The sequence below is a fragment of the Dermacentor variabilis genome, chromosome 3 (genome assembly GCF_050947875.1).
Source record: "Dermacentor variabilis isolate Ectoservices chromosome 3, ASM5094787v1, whole genome shotgun sequence".
Classification (NCBI taxonomy): domain Eukaryota; kingdom Metazoa; phylum Arthropoda; class Arachnida; order Ixodida; family Ixodidae; genus Dermacentor; species Dermacentor variabilis.
The window spans coordinates 12963987-12985768 of NC_134570.1; the positions used below are offsets into that span (position 1 = coordinate 12963987).

At 46.9% G+C, this 21782-nt stretch overlaps 1 protein-coding gene across 1 annotated transcript in view; it reads left to right on the forward strand.

Moving 5' to 3' along the window:
• The window catches only part of LOC142573888 (uncharacterized), a 106178-nt gene that overhangs the window by 12202 nt on the left and 72194 nt on the right, over window positions 1–21782 (forward strand). The window contains exons 3-5 of the mRNA XM_075683101.1: window positions 9818–9966; window positions 16575–16679; window positions 21018–21132. Of these exons, the coding sequence (XP_075539216.1) occupies window positions 9818–9966; window positions 16575–16679; window positions 21018–21132 (369 nt within the window). The remainder of the gene's footprint in view (window positions 1–9817; window positions 9967–16574; window positions 16680–21017; window positions 21133–21782) is intronic.

Genomic DNA, 21782 nt, shown 5'->3' on the forward strand with positions numbered 1-21782 from the left:
CGCGTCGGACTGCCGCTATTCCATCGGCGCCAGGATTTGCGCGTTTGCGGCCATCACTTTACAGCGGAGGATTACTACCGCAATAGCGCTTCGCGAGTCCGGTATTCGGGTAAACGCAGGCGCAAGGGGACAGCTAGGGCCTGTCCGTTTGACCGTGGCGTTTCAGGGGTTGAGCACAAGCGCAAATGTGAATGATCTGCAAGGTGCAGCCACCTTGTGGCACAGAGCTCAACCACACACAGTAGCAGTAACGAAATGTATTCTTCTTTGCGGCTGGTGTAAATTTTTCGCAGAAGTGCAATCGTTAACACGTTGTTTATGTAAATGTTTAAAATGTTTCACACTTGGTTAGAGCAATATTAGCTCTTTGTTGGGCTGGTCAAGCGCTGCGCCAATAAGTGACTGGACCGTTCAGACCTATCAGACTGCCCACGTATACGTCTACGCTAAGGTTCCTTCATCAGCTTGAGTTTATGCCTCCAGCCATCAGTCGAAACGCCCAGCTCGCTTGTAGTTACCGGAATACCAGAAATGTTTGGCGCTGCGACAGAATGCTCGCAACTCACGTTGCTGCGATAGCTCTCGCTTGGAGTCGACTGACAAGCAGCTGGCGGAGAGTCTGGAGAGGCTTCGCGCGCTCGCTCCTAGAGAACCGGAAGTCGACGACACGACGTGCCATCATGACGCAGAGCCAGTGAGGGCGGAGCTTAACCCCGATCACTCGGCGAACGAGTTGAGGGGAAAATGCATGACTGTGGAGGAGGGTAACTCGTAATTGTCCGTAACTCTCTTAATATGAGACGCTTCACACAAATCACGGTGCGAATCAGGAACGTACCCAGGATATTTTTTCGGGGGGGAGGGGGCAAACCAAAGTAACTTTTCTATGAAAATGAGGGGGGGGGGTACCTTAATAGTACAAACGTGAATAAAGCCTGCCGTTCGCCATAAATACGCGTAAAGCCGCAAAAGAGAAATGAAATAAGTTCTATCTTACAGGTACGCCTGTGAGATAAACGTCTCCTTTACTTGACAAATGAGGAACCACATCAAATGGACTCGCGCAGGAAAGAAGCGCAGGAAGAACACTGCCAGGAGCCAGTAAATAAGCGAAAGTCTAAAATAAAGATTTCTAGTAGAGTTTTTTGAATTAGGTCTGAAATAACTATAAAGAAATATATATTTGCGGAACAATCACAATTCTTCATAATCCCTCGTTTGCTATACCAAGTGCCAAAACCGACTCGTATTGTTATTCGGAAAGTTGTGTAACGATGCGTGGTCACCAGTCCCGTACAATTGCGTAGAGCACAGGACGCTGCGGTTCTAGACGTACTGCGCCCACCGCAGAAGGTTAGAAAATCACCTACATTAGCACAGCAGAGAAAAGGCTACGTGAGGCGGCTCGACTGATAACTGTAGAGGCGTTATTCAAAACACACGGAATAATTCTCCACTTCCGGCAGCGTTTCTCTACTTCCTCTTTAAATGAAAGATGTTGATCCATAAATATTTTCACAAACAACGGTTAGATTTGTTAATTTTCGCTTTTTCCTCCTGCTTGGTTGTTGCCTTAGCTCTCTCCCTTAGCAGATCGCTTAATTTCTCAACTCCTTGCGACTCTTGTTTGCAGTTGCCAATTTTGCACGAAACGTGCAGTACAATTAGGGAAAAGCCAGACAAGGTAACGGTTGACACTCATATTGCCCATGGGTTTAACGGTTAATATTGCAGGGTCTGATGATGGACGCTGTGTAGCGTTATTTTATTTTCTACCTTGTCTGACCCATATCGCGGGTATATGGTTCCGAGGATCTGCCAACATCGTGGTGAGCCGTCACTCCAGGAAATAGTGAAGCAAAAGGAAGAGTTAAAAGCAACTGGCATTTTCTCCGGCCACAACTCGTTTCTCGTGCATACAGACCAGCTGACTACGAACCGAATCCATTTCCTGGTTCCTCGATGAGTCTAAGCAAAAAAGGTTGAACTAACGAAGCAACAGCGATGTGCGTGAGCGTTGTATAGGTGGTGACAACTGAACGCGTCTCGAGTTAATCGCGCTGGCACCGAATCGATGAGAAAACTGGCCTTCACACCCCAAAAGATGCCGGTAACTACCGCCTTCCAAAAGGAGTGAAAGAGGCAGCAAAATGTTGACCGCCGAATGGCTGTCAAGTCTCAAGCTTGATTTGGCGGCGCTTTATCAACGTGTGCGAGGAGTGGTGGCGTGCATGGGCAGGGGGGTGGGAATTCCACTTAATTTCGGGAGGGGGGCGGGGATGCCGGGGCCCCCGGGCCCCCCTTAGGTACTTGCCTGGTGCGAATGATTAACTTTAGCCATACCTTACGCGTCTACAAAATTTCTCCGAGCCGTTTCAGGGACCCTTTAAAGTGGTACCGAAAGAAACAGAATATGAACATATGAACGTGAGATGCGCTCGCTTGTGACGACCACGCTGCCACCAGTGTCAGCAAGTTAGGAAAGATAAAACCAAGGTTTCGCATTCGCCTCTTCACCTCCCTAGTGCCGCCCCCCCCCCTCATTTTTATAATTTTATTTATTCGTTAAAAAAAGGGAAAGCACTCCCAGCGTATGTGTGTTATTGCTCGTGGCGGAATATTTCTTTTTCTTTAATAAACGTCAGTTGCAAGTGAGCGTCGTTCCTGTGCACGTCCTCTGCTTCTTCTTACGCCAGTGCAGCGCTCCCGATTGCAGAAACTGTCGTGCCAACCAGCCAGTAATTGACGTTTCTGGCGACCTATATCTCTGAAGTTGTTGAGGCAATTGATGTTGACGTACACTTTGATGCCACCTTAACTTATTCTGCTCACATTAAAAGTGTCACAATGCGAGGTGTGCGTCGTCTCAGTTTTATTTATCTGATATCAAGAAAACAGAATCCTCCAACATATTTCCTCAGACTGTCTTTGTGAACTTAAACATGAACCGGTGGTCTTAAATGGCACCTGCATATACAACAGCGCCATCGTAGAATAGGTTTAGAAAGTATATAAGTACGTACCACCTCCATTTTAGTAACAGCAAGATTGTTTTTTTTTTGTTATGCCACTGTTACATTGAAGTAGTGGCTTAGCGTAAATAAAACCACGGACACAAGGAAGACAGACAAGGACAAGCGCTACTCACAACTGTTTAATGGAAGGAAGGATGGTGCATAAATATATATATCCTCTTGTCACGCATGCGCCTACCAAGCAAAAGAGAAGCCGGTACATGCACGTCAAAGGCGGTTGCGCAAGAAGTTAAATTCGCCATACAGTAATGTGATGGAAGGCTCACTCACACATCTATCTCTATTCTTCTTGATAAAGAAGGCCTCAAGAGCGAGCCTGGAAGACGCGTTGCCGCTCCTGCCAAGAATAGTTGTCGCAGAAAGTCGAGCGTCGCAACCACACGCGGTAACATGAGCCACCAAATGTGCGCCCTTATTCTCTTTTTTTTTTTAAGTTTTTGCGCATGTTCCCTTAAACGGTCATTCACACAACGCTCAGTTTGACCAATGTAGAGCTGCCCACAACGGTGCAAGGGAATTACATAAACAACCCCTCTGGAGCACTCAACAAAGGGCTTCTCACGCCTCGTGCGGCAGCCCCGCCTGCTCTTACAGCAAACTCGAGAACACAGCTTCAAAAGCTTGTTGGGCGCAGAGAAAACCAGAGGAATACCATGACGGTTAGCAACCTTTTTAAGGTTGTGTGACGCCTTGTGTACGTAGGGAATAACCTCTGGTCTTACCTTCGGTCGTTCGACCTCTGCGCTCGCCCTTCGTGCTCCAAGCTTTACTTTTTGCAGAAGAGACTCTACTATAGCAGTGACGACCGTCAAAGGGAAACCAGCTGCCAAAAGGCGTCCAACTTGGTTCGTAAAACTAGACCGCATTTGGTGTACGCACGATTTCCACAAAGCCGATTTCAAGCAAAGGTTACCAACTGCTCGCTTCACCACTTTCGAGTGTGCGGAGTCGTACGGCAGCAATAGCTTCATGGCTCGCGGTTGATATATTGCGGGGAAGGGGCGTGACGAGCAGTTGAGACCTGGGGCGCGATCGGAGATATTTTGTTCGATACGCGTTCTGTTCAGTTGCTGCAACGTCACAAAGTTGCAGTATGCAAAATTTGTGACAGCGGGGAGGAGAGAGCAGCCAATCAGGAAGCGGTGACCTCCCCGGAAGTTTACCTCCGTCGTTTGTCGTCTGCTTGCAAACAGTATACTACAAAGCCAAATGTTTCTCGTCTTCCAATTGAATGAAATCTTTATCTAAAAAAAAATGTATTTTTTTCTTCTCAAGCCCAAACACGCTTTCAAATAGTAGTACGTGTGACTACTGCAATTTATAACTATTAGGTTCTTTGCGTCGTCCCTAGGCACAGCGAGAGGGAAAAAGAAAAAAGAAAACGACGGGAAGAGTGGCGCACTTTTCAAGAGGCAGCGACAACATCCCAGTGGATCGCTGGCACCGATGATGTTGTCGATTTCTCTGTACAACCAACGAATTATTTGTTTCGAGAAACAAAAACGACGCCGGAATTCACTTTCTGCCATTTCTTCAAACGCGTTTCGCACCGCCACCCGCTCTCCTCCTTCCTCTAGAAACGCCAGCGCAACAACCGAAGTTTCCAACGGAAGCGCCATTTTCTAGAATTAAACTATGGATTGGATTCAAACGTGCCATTCCGCAGCCGAAAAGGCCGCCTGTTGGATCCAATCCAATCCACCAGACGCGCCATGCGAAGCCGTATGATCGCTCCAAACTTCTCAACTCCCGTCGCGTTCGGACGAAATGCTCGGTGGGCGGATGATTGACAGGAGCGTGTCGTCATTTTGACGTCACCAAAAAAGGGGCGGCGCCCCGCGGCTGGCGACGTCGGCGCGGAGTAGGCCAATCGCGCGCGCCGGTAACCGAACGAACGCGCCGAACAACCATCTCCGATCGCACCCCTGATGTCGCTGGGAATCCGCACGGCGTCAGGGCACTGGTCGACAGGATTGAGGCCCATCTCGTCGAGTATCTTGCGGCCCGTCGGGGTGCCGGATAGCCTAAGCAGCTGTGAGTGCTCTTGTGCCTCGATAATCTCTTCGAGCGTGTTGTAGACTCCGAGCTTCAACAGGTTTTCGGTGTTGGTGCTTGCAGGTAAGCCGAGGGCAAGCTTAAAGACTTTTCTGATGAGTGAATTGAGCTTGTTCCTCTCTGCAACATGCCAATTATGCATGGCCGCCGAGTATGAAAGGTGGCAGATGTAGGTGTAATATGTTAGGAGTTAAATTTTTAGGGGGGCATATCTAAGCTTATGCTTTGGAAAGCACAGCTTACGGAATGCAGACGAGCATGTTTTGTATATGCAAGTTCCAGGTAAGATCGTTAGTTATCGTTACGCCTAAATACTTGTAACTATGAACCTGTTTTAGTGTTGATGAGTCTAGTTAATAAGTATGGCTTAACGGGTTCTGTTTATGGGTTATCTGAATAAAAAGTTTTTTTCCTGTGTTAACAGTTATAGAAAATTCACTGCACCAATCAAGCACATTGTCTAGACTCGCGTTAAGTTCGTGTTGATCTTCTGCGCACGTAATTGGACGAAATAACACGCTGTCATTTGCAAACAATCGAATTTGTGTTCCTGGTGTAATGACGGTAACAATATCATTAATATACAGCTGAAATAGCAATTGCCCCAGGACACTTCCCTGGGGCACTCGTGGGGTGACTGGAAGACAATTCGAGTCGCTGCCATCAACTGAAACAAACTGCACTCTGTTGGTTAGATAATCGGCAATCCAGGAAATGAAAATATCGGGAAGGTTAATTTCTTTTAGTTTTTGTACTAGCTTAAATGACTAACTACATGAAACGCTTTGCTAAAATCCATAAATACGTTATCAATTTGACCATCATCTTCTAACGTTCTTGCAAAAGTATGGACTAATGTAACTAATTGTGTCACTGTAAAGTACCCTTTACTAAAACCATTCTGCAAATTACTTATTACGGAGTGTTGTTCAAAGAACTCATTTATATATTTTGCACTGATGTGCTCCGGCATTTTAAGCATGCAGAAGTTAAAGATATAGGACGGTAGTTTTGTATAAGTAAGCGGTCACCTTTCTTAAAGACGGGAATAACTCGAGCGGTCTTCCAGTCCGATGGAAGTTTTGATGACAACAGGGATTTACGAAAGAGCACAACAAGATACTTCGCAATGATTTCAACATAGTGCCGAAGAAAGACATTCGGTAAATTCTCAGGCCCAGGTGATTTTTAAGTCTTCAATTCTAGAAGCAGAGAGAACACACCATTGTAGCTAATAAAGTTAGTGTCCGAGGGTTGAAAATGCGTCGCGTTTCTCGTCACTGCTAAATTTGATTCAGAGAATACACTGTGGAAATAGTCATTGCATTTCTGCGCAATAACTTCCGAACCTGTAACTATGTTCCCATCAACCGATATTTCTGTAACAGATTTCTTTCCCTCGCTCATGTAATTCCAAAACTTACTGGGGTCACTTTTAAAAAAACTCGGCAACGTCGTGTTAAAGTAGTAGTCTTTTGATTCATGCACCGCACATTCAAGTTCTTTTTTTAGCGTTTGGATAACACAAGAGTGGCGGTTAACTTTTTTTGCGCGTTCTATTTTTTCGTTTAAGATGAATCTTGCGCGTCATCCAAGGAGTGCGTTTATGCACTTTATTGCGCTTTGTTGGCACAAAGGCATTTATGCAATATAGGCACATCTGAGTGAAGCGCGCCCACAGGTCGCTGACCTCATTGCTTTCATCAAAATCGGATAAACATGTTTCCATGTAATGTGTAATTAAAGTATACGCGGCCCGAGAATAATCTTTATAAGAGCGCGAGTGGCTGGCTTTTTCGTTACGAGAAGCACTCCTAGCAAGAGGCAGTGTAACACTAACTAGGTGATGGTCTGAGAGGCCTTCCTCAATGAATGCGTTATGCACAGAATAATCACGGTTTATGAAGACCAAGTCCAATACAGAGGATGAACAGCCTTGCACCCGAGTGGGTTCGCTGACAATTTGAATGACATCATGCGTGAGCATGATATCAAGCGTGATATCCGCGCTGCTGTTAGATTAATTACATATTTGGCAATGGTCCCAGTTCATACCCGGCAGGTTAAGGTCTCCAACCAAAAAAAAAGACCTTATTTTTTTGAAATTGGCACATACGGCTCTGTGGTGGAATTAAGTAGTCAAGCGAAGCGCCCGGTGGCCTATAGCATGCATAAAGTATAAAATAATCACCCTAGCAAGATAATTTCATGCAAACACATTCGAGATCTGGGTCGTCATGAACGACAGCACAATCAACAGAGCCTTTCAGGAGAACTGCTACGCCACCACCCCATGTAGCCCTGTCCTTGCGAACAACTTTATAATGAGAAGGAAATATGAAGTCATCGCTTATCTTATTCTGTAACCAAAATATGGTATGTAATATGGTATGCGAGAAACTATTTATTGACGTAGTTCTGTTCACATCGCCACCACTCGTTCTCTAGCCTTCCCTTTATCCCGGCAGATAGTAGCAGGCCAAGGGGCAGCAACCTCTGCCATTTCTTGAACAAGTTTCTCCGCTCTCTCTCTCTCTCTCTCTCTCTCTCTCTCAGAGCCGATCGTGAACGAGTTGGCAAGTGTGACGGAAATGACACATTTGAGCATTACAGGCCCCCATTGCACGGAAAGAGAAGGCTGAACACGAAGCACAGCTAGCTCTATAGAAGCAGGATGCTCAGGTGCTTCCACAGCACAATTGTCAAGTATGTTTTCACCTAAAGAATGCGACCTTCTGGCGACTTTACAGCATTAACCGTCGAGACTAATGCACTGCGCTCCAACATGGCACTCCAATATGTTTGACGCCTCGCCCTTCCTTAGCGGCTCAGTGCCAGTGGCTTGCTGCTGTGAAAGCCGAGGTCGCGCGCTCGACCTTTGGCTGCGGCAACCGTATTTCAGCAAAAGTGAACACAAACGGGCGAATAACGGCCGTACCTCATAGCCCGCTCGGCAGAGTTGTACGAAATCGCATCGATTAGTTATGAAATTACTAATGGCCTAGCTTTTCCTTCGTAATAATAGGGAACAATGCAGGCCTTTTCTATCCTTATCAACTGCGATTAACACCGTCAGAGAGCTCGAAATTGAGACTGAGTAAATCAAATACGTCAAGCTTGGCGAACGAGAGCGACAGAAAAGTGACCACGAGTTAAACAAGTGATTCGCAACTTGGGTGCCCCTCAAACGGCAGTAATCATCATCATCGCTGCGGCAGCAGCTCAGTGTGAAGGTGCACTCTCAAACGCACACCTCGCCATGCGACTAATAAAGAGCAGAATGGTGGAACTTGTTGCACGAGGCCACATGAAAAGAGTCAAACAACAGGAAAGGCTTCGAGGTATGAATATGGAGACGCAAAAAGCTTTCTTAAGGGCTAGTTCCCCCAGGATCACGGCCGTGTGTAGACGCAAAACTCCCCATGCGTGGGCCGATCCTGAAGATATTGTAATGCCGGGCCGACCCGCGGCGGAGGTTCGCAATTTAGGGGCGCACAAACACGGCTTCGCTGGTCATCCTCCTCCCCAGAGTGGAAGGGCACGGTTTTTTTTTTTTAATGACGCTCCCAACCTTAGCCAGTGCCGAAAGGACAAATGTGAGAAATAACTGGGTTTCTCATATGCGCCATTTCCTTACATCTGGGCCCGTAACCACCAAACGCTCTTTCGCTAGGATTTACTGACGCTAAGGGCAAAATTCCAGCCAATTGTGATGGCGAATTCACAAAGCTTTTGCAGAGTTCACAAAGCCTTTCGTTCGTAAGTGCTCTTTGCCATTAGCCGGTCGCCCTTCAATAATGATATGTCGAGAATCAGGATCGACTGGAAATGTCAAGAACTATCCTAGCGTAAAAGCTTTTGGCGTATGTGGACGGTGATCCTTTGGCACTTCTTTAGCCCCTTAATTCATGGTGTAGATATCTATGCGCGCTATTTGTTGTTGCCATTTCTGTCCAGTGGCGGCAAGTAAAAAAAAACACAAACACACAGCGGCGCGTAAGCACTCGACGTGCGCTCATTTCGCTACAACGCGCTGCGTATTCGCCGCGTGCGGCCACTTTCCTGAAGGCACGACTATGTTTGACGGGATGTTCGGAGTGTCGTGTTCGGCCGCTGGCAATAGCGAAAAAACGGTTTCTCCCTTCTCACAAAGGTAGCGCCCAATAATTAACTTACGTATCTGTTTGGGCCGCGTATCAGTTACCTTTATTTGAAAAGGCGATGCGAATGTCCGTATGGTACATGGAGATTTAGTAGTCCTGTAATAACTCACTACATAGTGCACAAAGCCTCATCCTACCACCTATATACATTCAAATGGAGAGTGCAGCACCATGCAATACAGTTACGAAACTTTGACACATTTATTGACAGCCAATCCTAATTCATGACTGATAGCCTTGTATTGTAGAACGTTCCTCCATTCGTCGATCCCGAATGTGGAGGCTGCCACCGCCCTTCGGCCGAAGTGGTCTCGGCGCTTCGTTAACGCTCTCCGTCCAAGTCATCTCGAGAAGCGCGCCTTCTTCAGTCGAGGGTCGGCGCCACTTGCTGGAGTGGGAACACATTTCCGAGTCGGGGATCGCGCGAGAACGCGTCGCTCGCGAGCGACCAGCCGGCCACTGTTGTCGGGGTCTATGCGGGAACTGTGCAGCCGAAAAGTACTGCGAAGCGAGAGGGATTCGGTGACTGTGGAAACCTCGCCGCGCTTTCCACCCCCATCGCAGGGCTGGAGATGACAGTGAATGCGGGTCGCGACCCTATGGGCAACCAGGTGATCATGGCCACTGTGCACGACTCCGGCAGCTTCTCTGGGGGCCTGCCACGCACCATCATGATGACGGCCACTCACAGATACGTCATCTCCGCCAAGCAGGTGAACCATCGTGCGCCGTTTCTATGATCGAGGATGATCCGCTGTGGTGGCCTATAGCGGCTTCGATGTTGCACTGCTAAACACGAGGTCGCGGGATCGAGTCCCGGCCGCGCCGGCCGCATTTCGTTGGCAGCGGAATCACCCGTGCGGCGTGCATTGATCCCACGTAAGAGAACCGCAGGTCCTTGGAACTAATCCGCAGTCCTCCAGTACGGCGCGACTCAAATCATGTCGTGACGTGAAACCCGAGCATTTATTTAATTTTAATAATGGTCGAGAACACCACTGAGAAGCCGTGTCCGACGAATAATTCCGCGGCGCACGCGCTGCGCCGCTCGAATGAGGCAGGGACGCCGACCGCTTCTCTCAGCTTCTCGCGTGCAGCGCGTGTGCACCTCGTGAAAACCTTCAGAACGGTGGACACTCAACGGCCGCTCGTTCTGTTCGCCTTGTCGCGTAGTGCTCGAGAAGGTAGCCGGAACGACTTCTCATTGCAATGTACCACCATCTTTAAGTTTCCAGAATTTAAAGAAAATGTCCTGTGGCAGATAAGCACGATTGTTCTCGTTGAGGTGGATTATTTTAAGAGAAGGACATTACTAGCGCGAAAAACTAAAACACGTATTCAACTAAAAATTGACTGATTAACTTCCGAACTAATTACGGCACATTTTGCAATTTACGAATTGTAGCCGGTGACCTTGCAATACGTCTCCAGTTGAAATGAATCCCCAGGATGACACCAGTTTCCAGAAATCATTTGCCCAGTGTGTGAGACGAAATACATGGGGGTTCCAGTTACTTTTGTAGATAAATAAATAAAAGTGCGTTTTGTTCAACAAGTGTGTGGAACAGCAATGCACTTTTACGGCGAGTTTGATAACGCATATCTCCAAACTTCTGTCTTTCTGGAAATTCATTTCAAGTGGATACGCCTTGCAATCTCACCGGCTACAATTAGTAAACTGCAATATGTGTCGTAAACTAATTAAAGTTTAATTAGATATTTTTCGTTAATTAGTGTATTACGTGTTTCAATTTATCGTGCAGGTAATATCCGCCTGCCTGAATAACCCAGCTCAAGTACTAGAATTATATTATCTGCAACAGACGATTTTTAGGAATTCCGGAAAACTTAAAATAGTCACCCCGTATATTATACTTATGCACCATTGGTTCTTGCGCAACTTACATCCGTGCCAGCGCCACCCGATTGCAGCAAGAACCTTATGATGTGCGTAAAATCGCAACTCGTTGGTGCACGTGGAGCATGAAAATACAAGAAACGTGGCGTGAAAACAGCTTAAGCAGCTGTGAGTTGAGGCTCTGTGCCGTTTAAGACGAGCGTCAAACATTTTTCAGCGCTTGTTCGAGCGCCCGGATTTCTGTAGCCGAAGCCACTCTGTAGAAGCTCCGAATCGGAGAGCACCCAAAGAGCTGCGGACACAGGGGCCAGGCAGTTTGCTGCTCTTCAGTCGACGCTGAGGGGTCACGCATGCGCGGCCACAGGTAAAGCAAGAGGTCATAATTATCGCGATTAGGGATCACACCCGTTTGTTGTCACCTCGTTTATTTTGCCTTTCTCTCTCTCGTCACTGTGGTGGTCTCGTGTGGGCCTTCGGCGAAGCTCTGTTCAAAGCAGGTCGCCCTTGGCTACACCCACAGTTTCACCTCGATGTGCTTGCTATTTAAGTCTGAGCTAGCTGCCTTGGGAGAAAAACACAGTTGAGAAAGTATTCGCAATGGGATGAGACATGCGCCTGCTGCAGCAAAAGTCCGGAGATGACTCAGCACAACGTAATAGAAATCCAAGATATTCACCCAGCAAGAACTGTAGGAAACGTTCACCTCCAGAAGCGCTAGGATTCACTGAAGCAGACGGGAGGTTTAACCGATCAGCAGTCGAGGTAAGCAGCAGACATCTAAAGTATTAGTGGAAGAAAAGCAGGGAAGAGATCGATTGAGCCTTAGTCGTCACAGACGGAGGTACAATATATAGATATAGGTTTGATTTAAAGAAAATTTCAACGAAAGATAGCCAAAAAGGCTGTATTCCGACAAATGTAGTAAAACCTAATTTGATCAAGCAGGATAGGTGATTACTTTTCAGCGCCCCGTTTCGAACGGTACGCCAATAATATCATCATAATTTTCATCGAGCATACCCGTCAACCTGGGATATTTAAAATTCGTAAAAATATCGCGAAGAGGGGAATGGAGGGGGGGGGGGCGTTATGGCACGCATTCATAATATATTTGCCATCCGCAAACTTGAAAAGCACACTGGCTATCAACAGGCTGTCTTTAGGTCACACAAATTTTTAAGGGCTTTGCTGTTGCCGATTTCGCCTGCTTCAGAAATTGTGTACTGAATAAACTTAAAGTAAATTAATAGGTACTGACAGGCTAGTTGATGATTAGAATTCTGAGGTTTTACATGCCAAAACGACGACTTGATTATGAGGTACGCAGTAATAGGGGACTAAGAATTAATTCTGATCAGCTGGTGTTCTTCAATGTGCACCCAATGCATGTATGTATGTCATCATCATTCATGTCTGTCTGAGCGTATTTTTCTTCTAATTGTGCTGCTTGACCAATATTAAAACAACTACCCCACTATTATATGGCATCTTGCACTGCGTCAAGGCGACGCAAGTAACACATAATACCTTTTTGCATGCATTGCTTTTTTTTTTCTTTTTGCGTTACCCTATCCATCAACAGCTTTAATTTGACTGCACTAACGCTGACAAGTCACTCTTTGCTCTTGAAGTCTTAGCATGTCGACGTTCAAATCAACGGCGAGGAAGCGGAATTATTTGTTAACCCGAATGTAATAAAGCTGCTTTTCAAGAAAGCAGAGGAAAACAAATGTCAACATCTGGAGGGCGGTAAACAACAGAAAAAATATTGTATCCACTGCGCGCGCTCAGAACCTCGAAGTTAGCATTTGAAACCGAAAATTCGTCAACAGTGCTCTCGTTTGCACCAGTATTAGCTAACAATACATCGCCTGCTCTGTGCCGAAAAAAGAGAGAGGTAAAGACGTTTGTTAATTAAAAATTATATACACATATTAAAAAGAAACCCCAGTGGTTTTTTTTCGGTGAGGTGCCTAGATTAGGGTAATCGTTTCGCTTTTTATTGGGTACTGTAGCAAGCTGTCATATATAGCTTTGCAGTGTCCACGCAGTCTCCCCTCTTGGAAAGACGGTTTATTATAAAACTGTGGTAACCTGGAATACCAAACGGCACAGCATATTTTGTGTACTAAACTTCAGATTCCATAATGATGTCAGACAGTACGCCCCGTGTTAGCAATAAACAATTCGATCTCGTCATTCTTACACACAGATCGCGTATTTGCATGAAGAAAAGGCTGATTACAACTTCCAGCCAGGTAATTTAGGGAAGAACGTTTTACGGGCCAAGAAAGCAGCAATTAAATAAAATAATAAAGTTTCGCCATAATGGTGATGCAAGGAATGCGATAGCAATATGTTAGAGTATTACACAATGTGTAAGACCCGTAGCTGTAGTGGCATTAGCTGTAGTACTAATTGAAGTAAACGTAAGTAGACTATGTAAAACGAGCTGTTGTGCTAGGAGTCCTGTGTTCGAATCCTGCCATCTGAAAATTTCATTTCATTTCTCCTACCAGCCTTCACAGAAGGCCTTGGTCAGCAGTGGGACGTACTATGTTTATTAATTAAAGCCGACGTCTTTCTCAGTGATTTTACCACCATTTTTCCGTATCGGGTATCTCTCAAACCTCTTTCCTGGGCCGACCCCGGAGGGAGGGCACAGCCGCGCTAACAAAATTACATCATTTTAAGCTTCGAGCGCTATTACTGTTTTCCGCTTTTAATATTTAAGTCTGAGAATAATTAAGATGAAAGGCATGCGCTGTCGGTGTTTTGTTTCATGACATTTGTTTGTGGGCTGTCATCCTCAAAATTCTGAGGAATAACTTTGTCTAGAATGTAAGACCTTGTGTGAGCAACGTTAGTGATAGAATGGTGCGGCAATGTACCGTGTAAAGCCTCATGTAATATAGCGTGGCGTGGCATATAGCATACATGTACCTAAATATATACGGAACCCCACAGTTGCGACGACGGCGAAAATTCGCTTGGAGTGCAAGCATAATTGTTATCGCGGTAAAAACTTACCACATCTGATATTTATGATATTCGTCCGTTCGTTGTCCAAACATATCTCCAGCCTGTCTTCCTCTTTTCGGCCACAGTAGCCCCAAGCTTAGTCTGACGCGTCAGGTGATTATTAGCAAGCGCAGGCTTTAGTAGAATTGTAGCCAAGAGATGAAGCCATCATGCGTGTCTTTTTTTTTAGCCTAGGCTAGGAAGGAATTCCGCTTCTCTCGGCGAACGAAACGGACTATTAGATTTTGCTCATTTTTTTCCATTGTGAAGACTCGATTACATACATACATATCTTCTTTTAAAACTATCTCGCCAACAATTTCAGCCGATTTCGAGATCACATCGTTTGCATCTGGTTCATCAGGAACTCCTATAATCTCCACACTATTAAAGCGAGAACATTGCTGCACTTCATCGGCTCATTGTGCAAACTTGATGGTTGCTTACATTAAGCGCCGTGATCTCCTTACATAGCTTGTTTACATCTTTGTTCATCTCAGTCACCTTGTCACAGGAAGCACTACAATACTGGTTATTTTATTGCGATAACAATTATACAGACACTCCAGGCGCATTTCTGCCGTCGTCGCCGTCGTCGTCGTCGTCGTGATGTTCCGTATAAAATCCATACGTGATAACATCGTCCCGCGCGTCGTACGCTGCGTGTGCAAGTAAAAGCGTGCGAGGGTAAGCTGACGATGGCAGCTCAATCACGCGCGCGCGCAAGCGAGGAAATCGGGGGAGGAGGCGAGCCGTCACACGCAAGGAACCGGAAAGAGACGAGGAAGGGGTGTGCGTTCTACTCCGGTGGCTGCTGCGTATGGTGCGGCGCCCATCTTGAAAGCGATCGGCTGTGGGGACAGAGTCCAAGCGTCTATACGTACCGACGGACGATATAGCTTCGTGTGCGCTATGTTCTCACCTCTTAGTTCGCGTTGAAGTGAGATGCAGCACGAAGGTCGATTCGCTCGCTGCTGCTGCCGCGCTTCGTCACTCGAGCGTTTCGATAGCGAGTTTCTGCGGTAATCGAATGAGACGTGTTCATGTTTGCTTTTGCGCATGTGGCACCATGCTTCTTAATTTAGTTAGTAAGCGCCCGTTTACAAGTTCCGCACGGCCGTTAAACCTACCATTCTTACTTCGTATAGCTGTCTACTAGTTTGCTGTCGCAATTCATGCTTTGCCTTTCGGGTGAAACTGCGAATTTTTTCTTCAATTAACGAAATTCTGAGAGCACTTCCTTTCAACAACAACAATTTTTTGTTGCACTACTGTACAATAACTACATTTGTCATCAATTTCAGCTTTACCAGTATTGCGCGTGTTTCGGCCAGCTATTTCAACAGTTCTCGATGACTAGGGTAGTCAACTAACGAAAAAATACAAGCCCTGCACACAACTAACTCTGCTCGGCAGCAGTGCAGAAAATGTTCAATAAAAGGTAGCAGCACTAGTAGTGCAATAAAGCTATAGTGCTGACCTGCGAGATGCAATCAGCCACATCAGTGCGTGCACAGCTGATGCACGGTTGCCGAATATTTTTTTTTCTCGACCACATGGCAAACGCACGAGTTCAGTTTCATCCTAATGACTGCCTTTCATCTTGGCAATAACTTTCGTTGGATTATGGGTTCCCCGTATAAAACCACATACAGTCCACTGAAGAAGGAATTGATGCCTAATATACGCGCCCTCTTTTTCTGGCATCGAAAAAGTCGCTCCAGATCTACCAGCAAACTTCGCCGCAGCAACATCTGCAAGCTCATGCTGAAAATGCTCGTCCGATGTGAGTGCCCAACCACAGGCTTCACGAAAGCTATAGCCAGTGAAATAAAATACTCTGGAGTTTTAGTGCCAAAGCAACTATGTGATTACGAGGCACGCCGTAGTGAGGGACTCCAGAATAATTTGGCCACCTGGGGTTCTTTAACGCGTGCGCCCAATGCATGGTACCCCACGGGTGTTTTTACATTTCGCCCCCGTCGATATTGCGGCCGCCGGGGCCGGAATTCGATATAGTGTCCTCGGGCGTAGCCGCGCCACCGGGGCGGGTAGCAAGTGAAACTAATCGAGTTATTAAAGAGTGGAACCTGCTGCCTGACTCCATCGTGAGAAGTGACTCCCTTGATGTCTTTATGGAACGCCGCGAATCATTCATACACCACAGCACAAGTATCTGCCTCAACTTTTTTATTCTGTATTCTTGTTCGTTAATTTAGATATTTTTCTTGTCCAGTGCATTCGCTTGTATACTGTGTTGGGCGTGGTTGTTGAACTTATGCCCATGCATATTTTCTACTCCTGCAGTATCCTGCAAAGGCTGTCAGTATTAATGAATGAGTGAATGAATCAATGAAAGCAACGAATGAAACTGAAGTGCATAGGCGATCTTTATTGCACTGTAGAACGGTATCAGGTATATTGATCTTACTCTTCGTTCAGACTGACGTGTTCACGCTGCCTCCACCCTACGAAACGGCGTGCATCGACTACCACCGCTTGAATGACACCAAGACAAGAACTGGATTCTCGAAGACCCAAGACAAGGTCGGTACTGGTATTGGAACTACAGAATTAGCGCACGAGCTCTGGCACAAGCAGAAAAGTTTGATACGTAGAAAGGCAGGGAGGTCGCCTCTGTCCGACTACTCTGCGCTGGGGGAGGGGAACGAGTGGCAGAAAGGGTGGCTATAATGACACAGGGAAGAGGCAAAACACATAGCGGGCTGGCAAATCTAGGCCCACACTTTTTAATAGGCTCGTACGTGAAACTGTGTTCACTGTTAATTTAAGGGTGACGGCCGATCGCAGTCGTTAGTGCAGCGTGGCTGTGGGGGCTTTCTGCACGGATCACCGACAAATCCATGGTTCCCGTCATCTTCGGCGAACGCTTTGTTATAGTTCTGCAATCAATTCTTATACCTTTTCTTTCGCTTTCCTTTTCTTCACCCTCCCACAAGACAGCGTAGCAAACCAGCTGCAATCTGCTTGTCTTTTCTTGTCTCTCTCATTCTCAGGAGGGGATAAGGCGTGCAGTAATGTGCACTGTTGGGCGCGTCATTCCGTCAAGAAAGGAAGCGCAAGGCGATTTCCGTCCTTCGGCATGCGTCTCTCCATGGATAGGAACAAGCCGTCGAGCACTAGGTTTCTGATGTTATGGTACTTACTCTCTGTAAAACGCAGGTATCTTCTTTATAAGTATATTTTACTGCGACGTCCGTGAAGATCACAAAAAGTGGCCATTATCGGTAATATAAACGAAGTTGTAGGTAAAGGCATCGTCAATCAGGCCCGCTTTTAAGAACATTTGATTAGATTTCTTACAGCGGGTTCTTTTCGCATACACAGCCAGCTGAACAAGAAACAATCACACAACAAAGAAGCAACAGCTAGCGTTGGGGTCATCCTCATTAAAGTGCACTGAACGAATGTAAGAGAGCATTGCTAGCGATGCCGAAGTACGTTAGCTTAAGATGCAAAGAAATTACTGATCCAAACTGACAAAATTAGATATGTAAACGACCTGCACGTCCGATGCAACTTAACCTCTTTTTTTTTTTTTACCTATCGCATGCTCCCGTGCTTCCGGACACCCACGAGATTTTCCCACGCGCGCGCTGCCCGGCGCACGCGTTCGCCTCCAGGAAGAAGACGAGCGATTACCGAGGCGTTCTAGGAACGCGTGATTGCGAGACGAAAATATGAGAGTAGATTATTAACCATTTCCTGTGAGCGAAATTAGGTTCTGGGACAGTTGAGTGAAAAACTGCGAAGAAAAAGAAAATGCGCGACTTTTCATTCACGCGCACCATCGCGAACGAGATGTAACGGCAGAACCGGTGGGTGATGACGTGAGGAAATAGCACGCGAAATGAGCATGATTCGAGCAAATGAGTCGCACAAACGATGTCACAACAAACAAAATCTTACCGCATAAAGGATGCCGTTGCACAATGAGAAATCTCGAAATCTGGCTGTTCGCTAGGAGATCGAGTACCACAACAATGGCAAAGAATGTTTCGAAGGTTTATTAGCCGTAACACTTAAATTTTGCCATAGTGACCTTGTTTCAATCTAAGCAGCCATGCAAATGTACCATCGATGCATAAGTTTTCCCGACCAAATGTCCCGCCATTCCCGCGATGAGCCAAGCGAGAACAAGGTGAAAGCAGGAGCCAACGTTTCGACAAATGGACTTGCCTTCTTCAAGGCGAGATACGCGTGTGGAGAGGGCGTAAGGCGGGTGGTTGCGGCAACGAGCGAAGGTGTATTAGCGGCGAGGGTGTCGAGTTGAGAATAAAGGAGCGCTGTGCACAAGGCCAGGGACACGGCCGTCTGTCAATCAAGTGTCAAGAACTGTGTGTCAGCGAACGTGTCAACGGCGTGCACAGCAGCCCTCCATTACCTGTTTCGCTGGTGGTCGCGGGTGTCTCTGAGAGAGTGGACAGAAGGAGCGGCAGAGACCGGTGCTCGTGAAGAAAAAGAAGAATAGAAAATACTGAAATGGAATAAATAAATAAATAAATATAAGGGAAAAACGGAAAGAAGAAGAAGTAAACGCTAAGAAAGCGATCTAAGTGTTGTTGTCTATAGCTTGAAATTTAGCATAGCGAATAGATTCTAAAGCTCCCTTTGAAACGTTTATGCCTGTTGGTTGCAGTGTCTTGAACTTCTGGATAAGGTATGATTCTCTGTATTTTCTTTCTCGCTCAGAACATAAATTCGACTGTAAGATGTAGAGTTTAAGTTCATCAAAGTTACGACCTGGTTGGTTGAAATGCTCGGCGAGGGCTTCTTTCTAGCCGTGTCCGCGCGGTGTGCGTGCATTGGTTGTACCGTTTCGCCGATATATTGTTTCTTCTTGTATTGTAACGACACGTTCATCCACGACCTTTCAGTTACTCGACTAGCTGCGCCACAACGGCGCGTCGTTTAAGAGTCTTCTTACAGAGGCGCGTTGCCCGTGAAAGTAAAAGCGCGACGCCAGGAGCAGACGACGTCGCCCAGCAACACACCTCTGATGTTCAGCTGGGCGTGTTTCGTTTAGCAACACGTTCGTGAGTCGTGCCGAGGATGCTCGAGGCGAAGAAACTGCTGGTTATCTTGGCTCGAAAGCGAAGCGCAATAAATTGAAAGAATTAAACAAAGAGACCTACCATCGAAAGCGCACTACTAAGACCTAAAAACACTTGCCGACTTCCTCCCTCGAAACGTCGGCGGGCAATATTTAATTTCAGCTCGTGCTGAGCGCTTCCCTCGCTGGCCTCCGCGAGGTTTGCCGCAATTACGACCGATTGCGCGAGCACCTCCGCCCCGTGCAGCGCCCGCGGGGAAGCGCCGCGACGGCGGCCGGCATGGGCGTGTCCCCGCAGTGCTCGCCAAATGGGCGCAGCCCGGCCCGGTATCCTCGGCCGTGGATACAAGCGACCAAAAGAAAAACGGGCGTTTATATCAACCGTCCCTGCGAGCGCGAAGATACGCCCACAGACCGCGCAACTTCTGTGCGCATGTGCTGGAACTGCCTGCCAGGCAATGCTTTCGGAAGAGCTCGCTTGGCTCTCACCGTCGGGTCTCTCTCATTTCTCGCGTGTTTCCCGTATCTGTAGCTTTCGCGGCCTTGCGTAGTAAAAGTAAACACGAAAGAGTGGCATTTACTTCAGAACAGTTATAATATAGCAAGCGAAGTGTTTTTTTTTTTTTTTTGCGTCATCCTGGTTATGGTAGCCCTGCATCAGGCAATATATTATGCCTGAAAAGCTTAACGTGTTAGACACGGCAAATGAAAAGTGGTGCCATTTTGCTTGGTTGGACATCGGCATTGTAGCAGCATGGTCACGGTGCACATGAGTTCGAGTTCAGTAAAGCCACTTTCAAGTACAGTGAGTTGGTCAAGTTCCTGTGCGTGTTTATGGAAGAAATGAAAACAGCGCGAAAAACTTGGACAGAAGAAGCAACATTTGGCCAATTTTGTTTTTTGTTTTTCTGTTCACGTTTATAGCGCTGCTTTCTGTGTATGCTGAGAGTGAAAGTTAATACCGCGAGTTACTTTACGCAAACTGCTATAACGTTCTTATCCAGCCTTTACACAACCACGTGAAGAAAAAGCGTTATATGGCTCACGAGGCGGAAAATGCGGCGCTGGCGTGACCGCGCCATGGTCCGAAAGGGCTACAAACTCTTAACGTTTGGCAGGAGTCGAACCCACGACCTTTGGTGTTAATTAAGGCAGAGTTAATTAAATTTGAGTTAAGGCCCTCGAACCCATGATCTTTGGTGGCAGTCAAACCCTCGACCTTCGGTGGGAGTCGTACCCATGACGTTACGTTGTGCGCAAGGTCGCAAGGTAAATGAATGTGAAAGCATTCATTCACGTAGGGATAACTAAGCGCCCCTTGATTTTTTTTTCAATTATGAGAACATCAAATGCTAATAGGGAACGCATACGTCATCACCTATACACGCGAAGCGTCAGGGTTTGACAAAATCTACCGTCGCATGCAAAGATGATATATAAAGTTTAAGTATATCCTCCTTCGTCGCATAACACTCGAAAGAAGCGCCTTCGGAATGGGGACGCTTCCAGAGGTAAAATGCAGGAAACAGGTTTTATTTCTTTTCTTTTTTTTACATTTAGCCAACCTTTCAAGGCATATAGCGGAGGTCTTAATGATTCTCACATGTTAAGTTTACTGACGGGTGTCCCCTCGCAGCAAAAGAGGACGCCCAGTAGCCATTCTTGATCGCCTTAGCTAATTAAAGAATAATTTCTCCTTACAACTCGCCTGTGCACGCAAATCGAATCTGCAAAGCCGAGGTCCACACGCCATAGATTATGCCACAATAGATTTGGCGGTCGCAAAGCGAAGCTCGCTTCCTTCTTCGCAGGAGTGCGAGGACACCTGCATCCAGCACGTGTGGGAGAAGCTGTGCGGCTGCGTCAGCGCCAACTACATGCTGCGCCACACCATCAACGCACCCGTCTGCTCCACCGTGGAACGATGCAAGTGCACGTCTCATGGCCATCCCTGTATTTGTGCGTTGAGCCGGAGAGAGAATGAAGAGGAAAGCCAGGGGAGGTTAACCAGATATGAGTCTCCAGCTTGCTACCCTACACTGGGGATGGGGGATAGGGGTTAGAAAGATGACAGAGAGGAAAACGCAAAAAAGGGATAAAGAACAACACGCACACATGGAGACACACACACAAAAGGCGTTCCAGTTAAAGTCGTTCACACAGACCGGTAGTTCGCAAAAAGCGCAATAGCGCTTGCACGGCCTTCTTCTGTGACGGTAGGTCCTTTCGATGTTGTAGAATTCTTTTTTCGGATAGCGGTTGGTCGTCCAGTTGGTCAAGTTCGTGGCGAAGGCATGCCCTCTGTGGACTGTACTGCGGGCAGGCGCACAAAATATGGCCAATTGATTCTTCATGGCCGCAGTGGTCACAGGTTGGGGTGTCGGCCATTCCTATGCGGAATGCATAGGCTTTGGTAAAGGCGACGCCCAACCAAAGTCGATATAAAAAGGTGGCGTCTCTACGGCGAAGCTTTGATGGCGCTCGAAGACTTAGTGTGGGATCAAGTGAGTACAGTCGCGTATTTCTTAAATGTGGCTCATTCCACTGCGACGCGGTGCACTGCCGAGCAAGTAGGC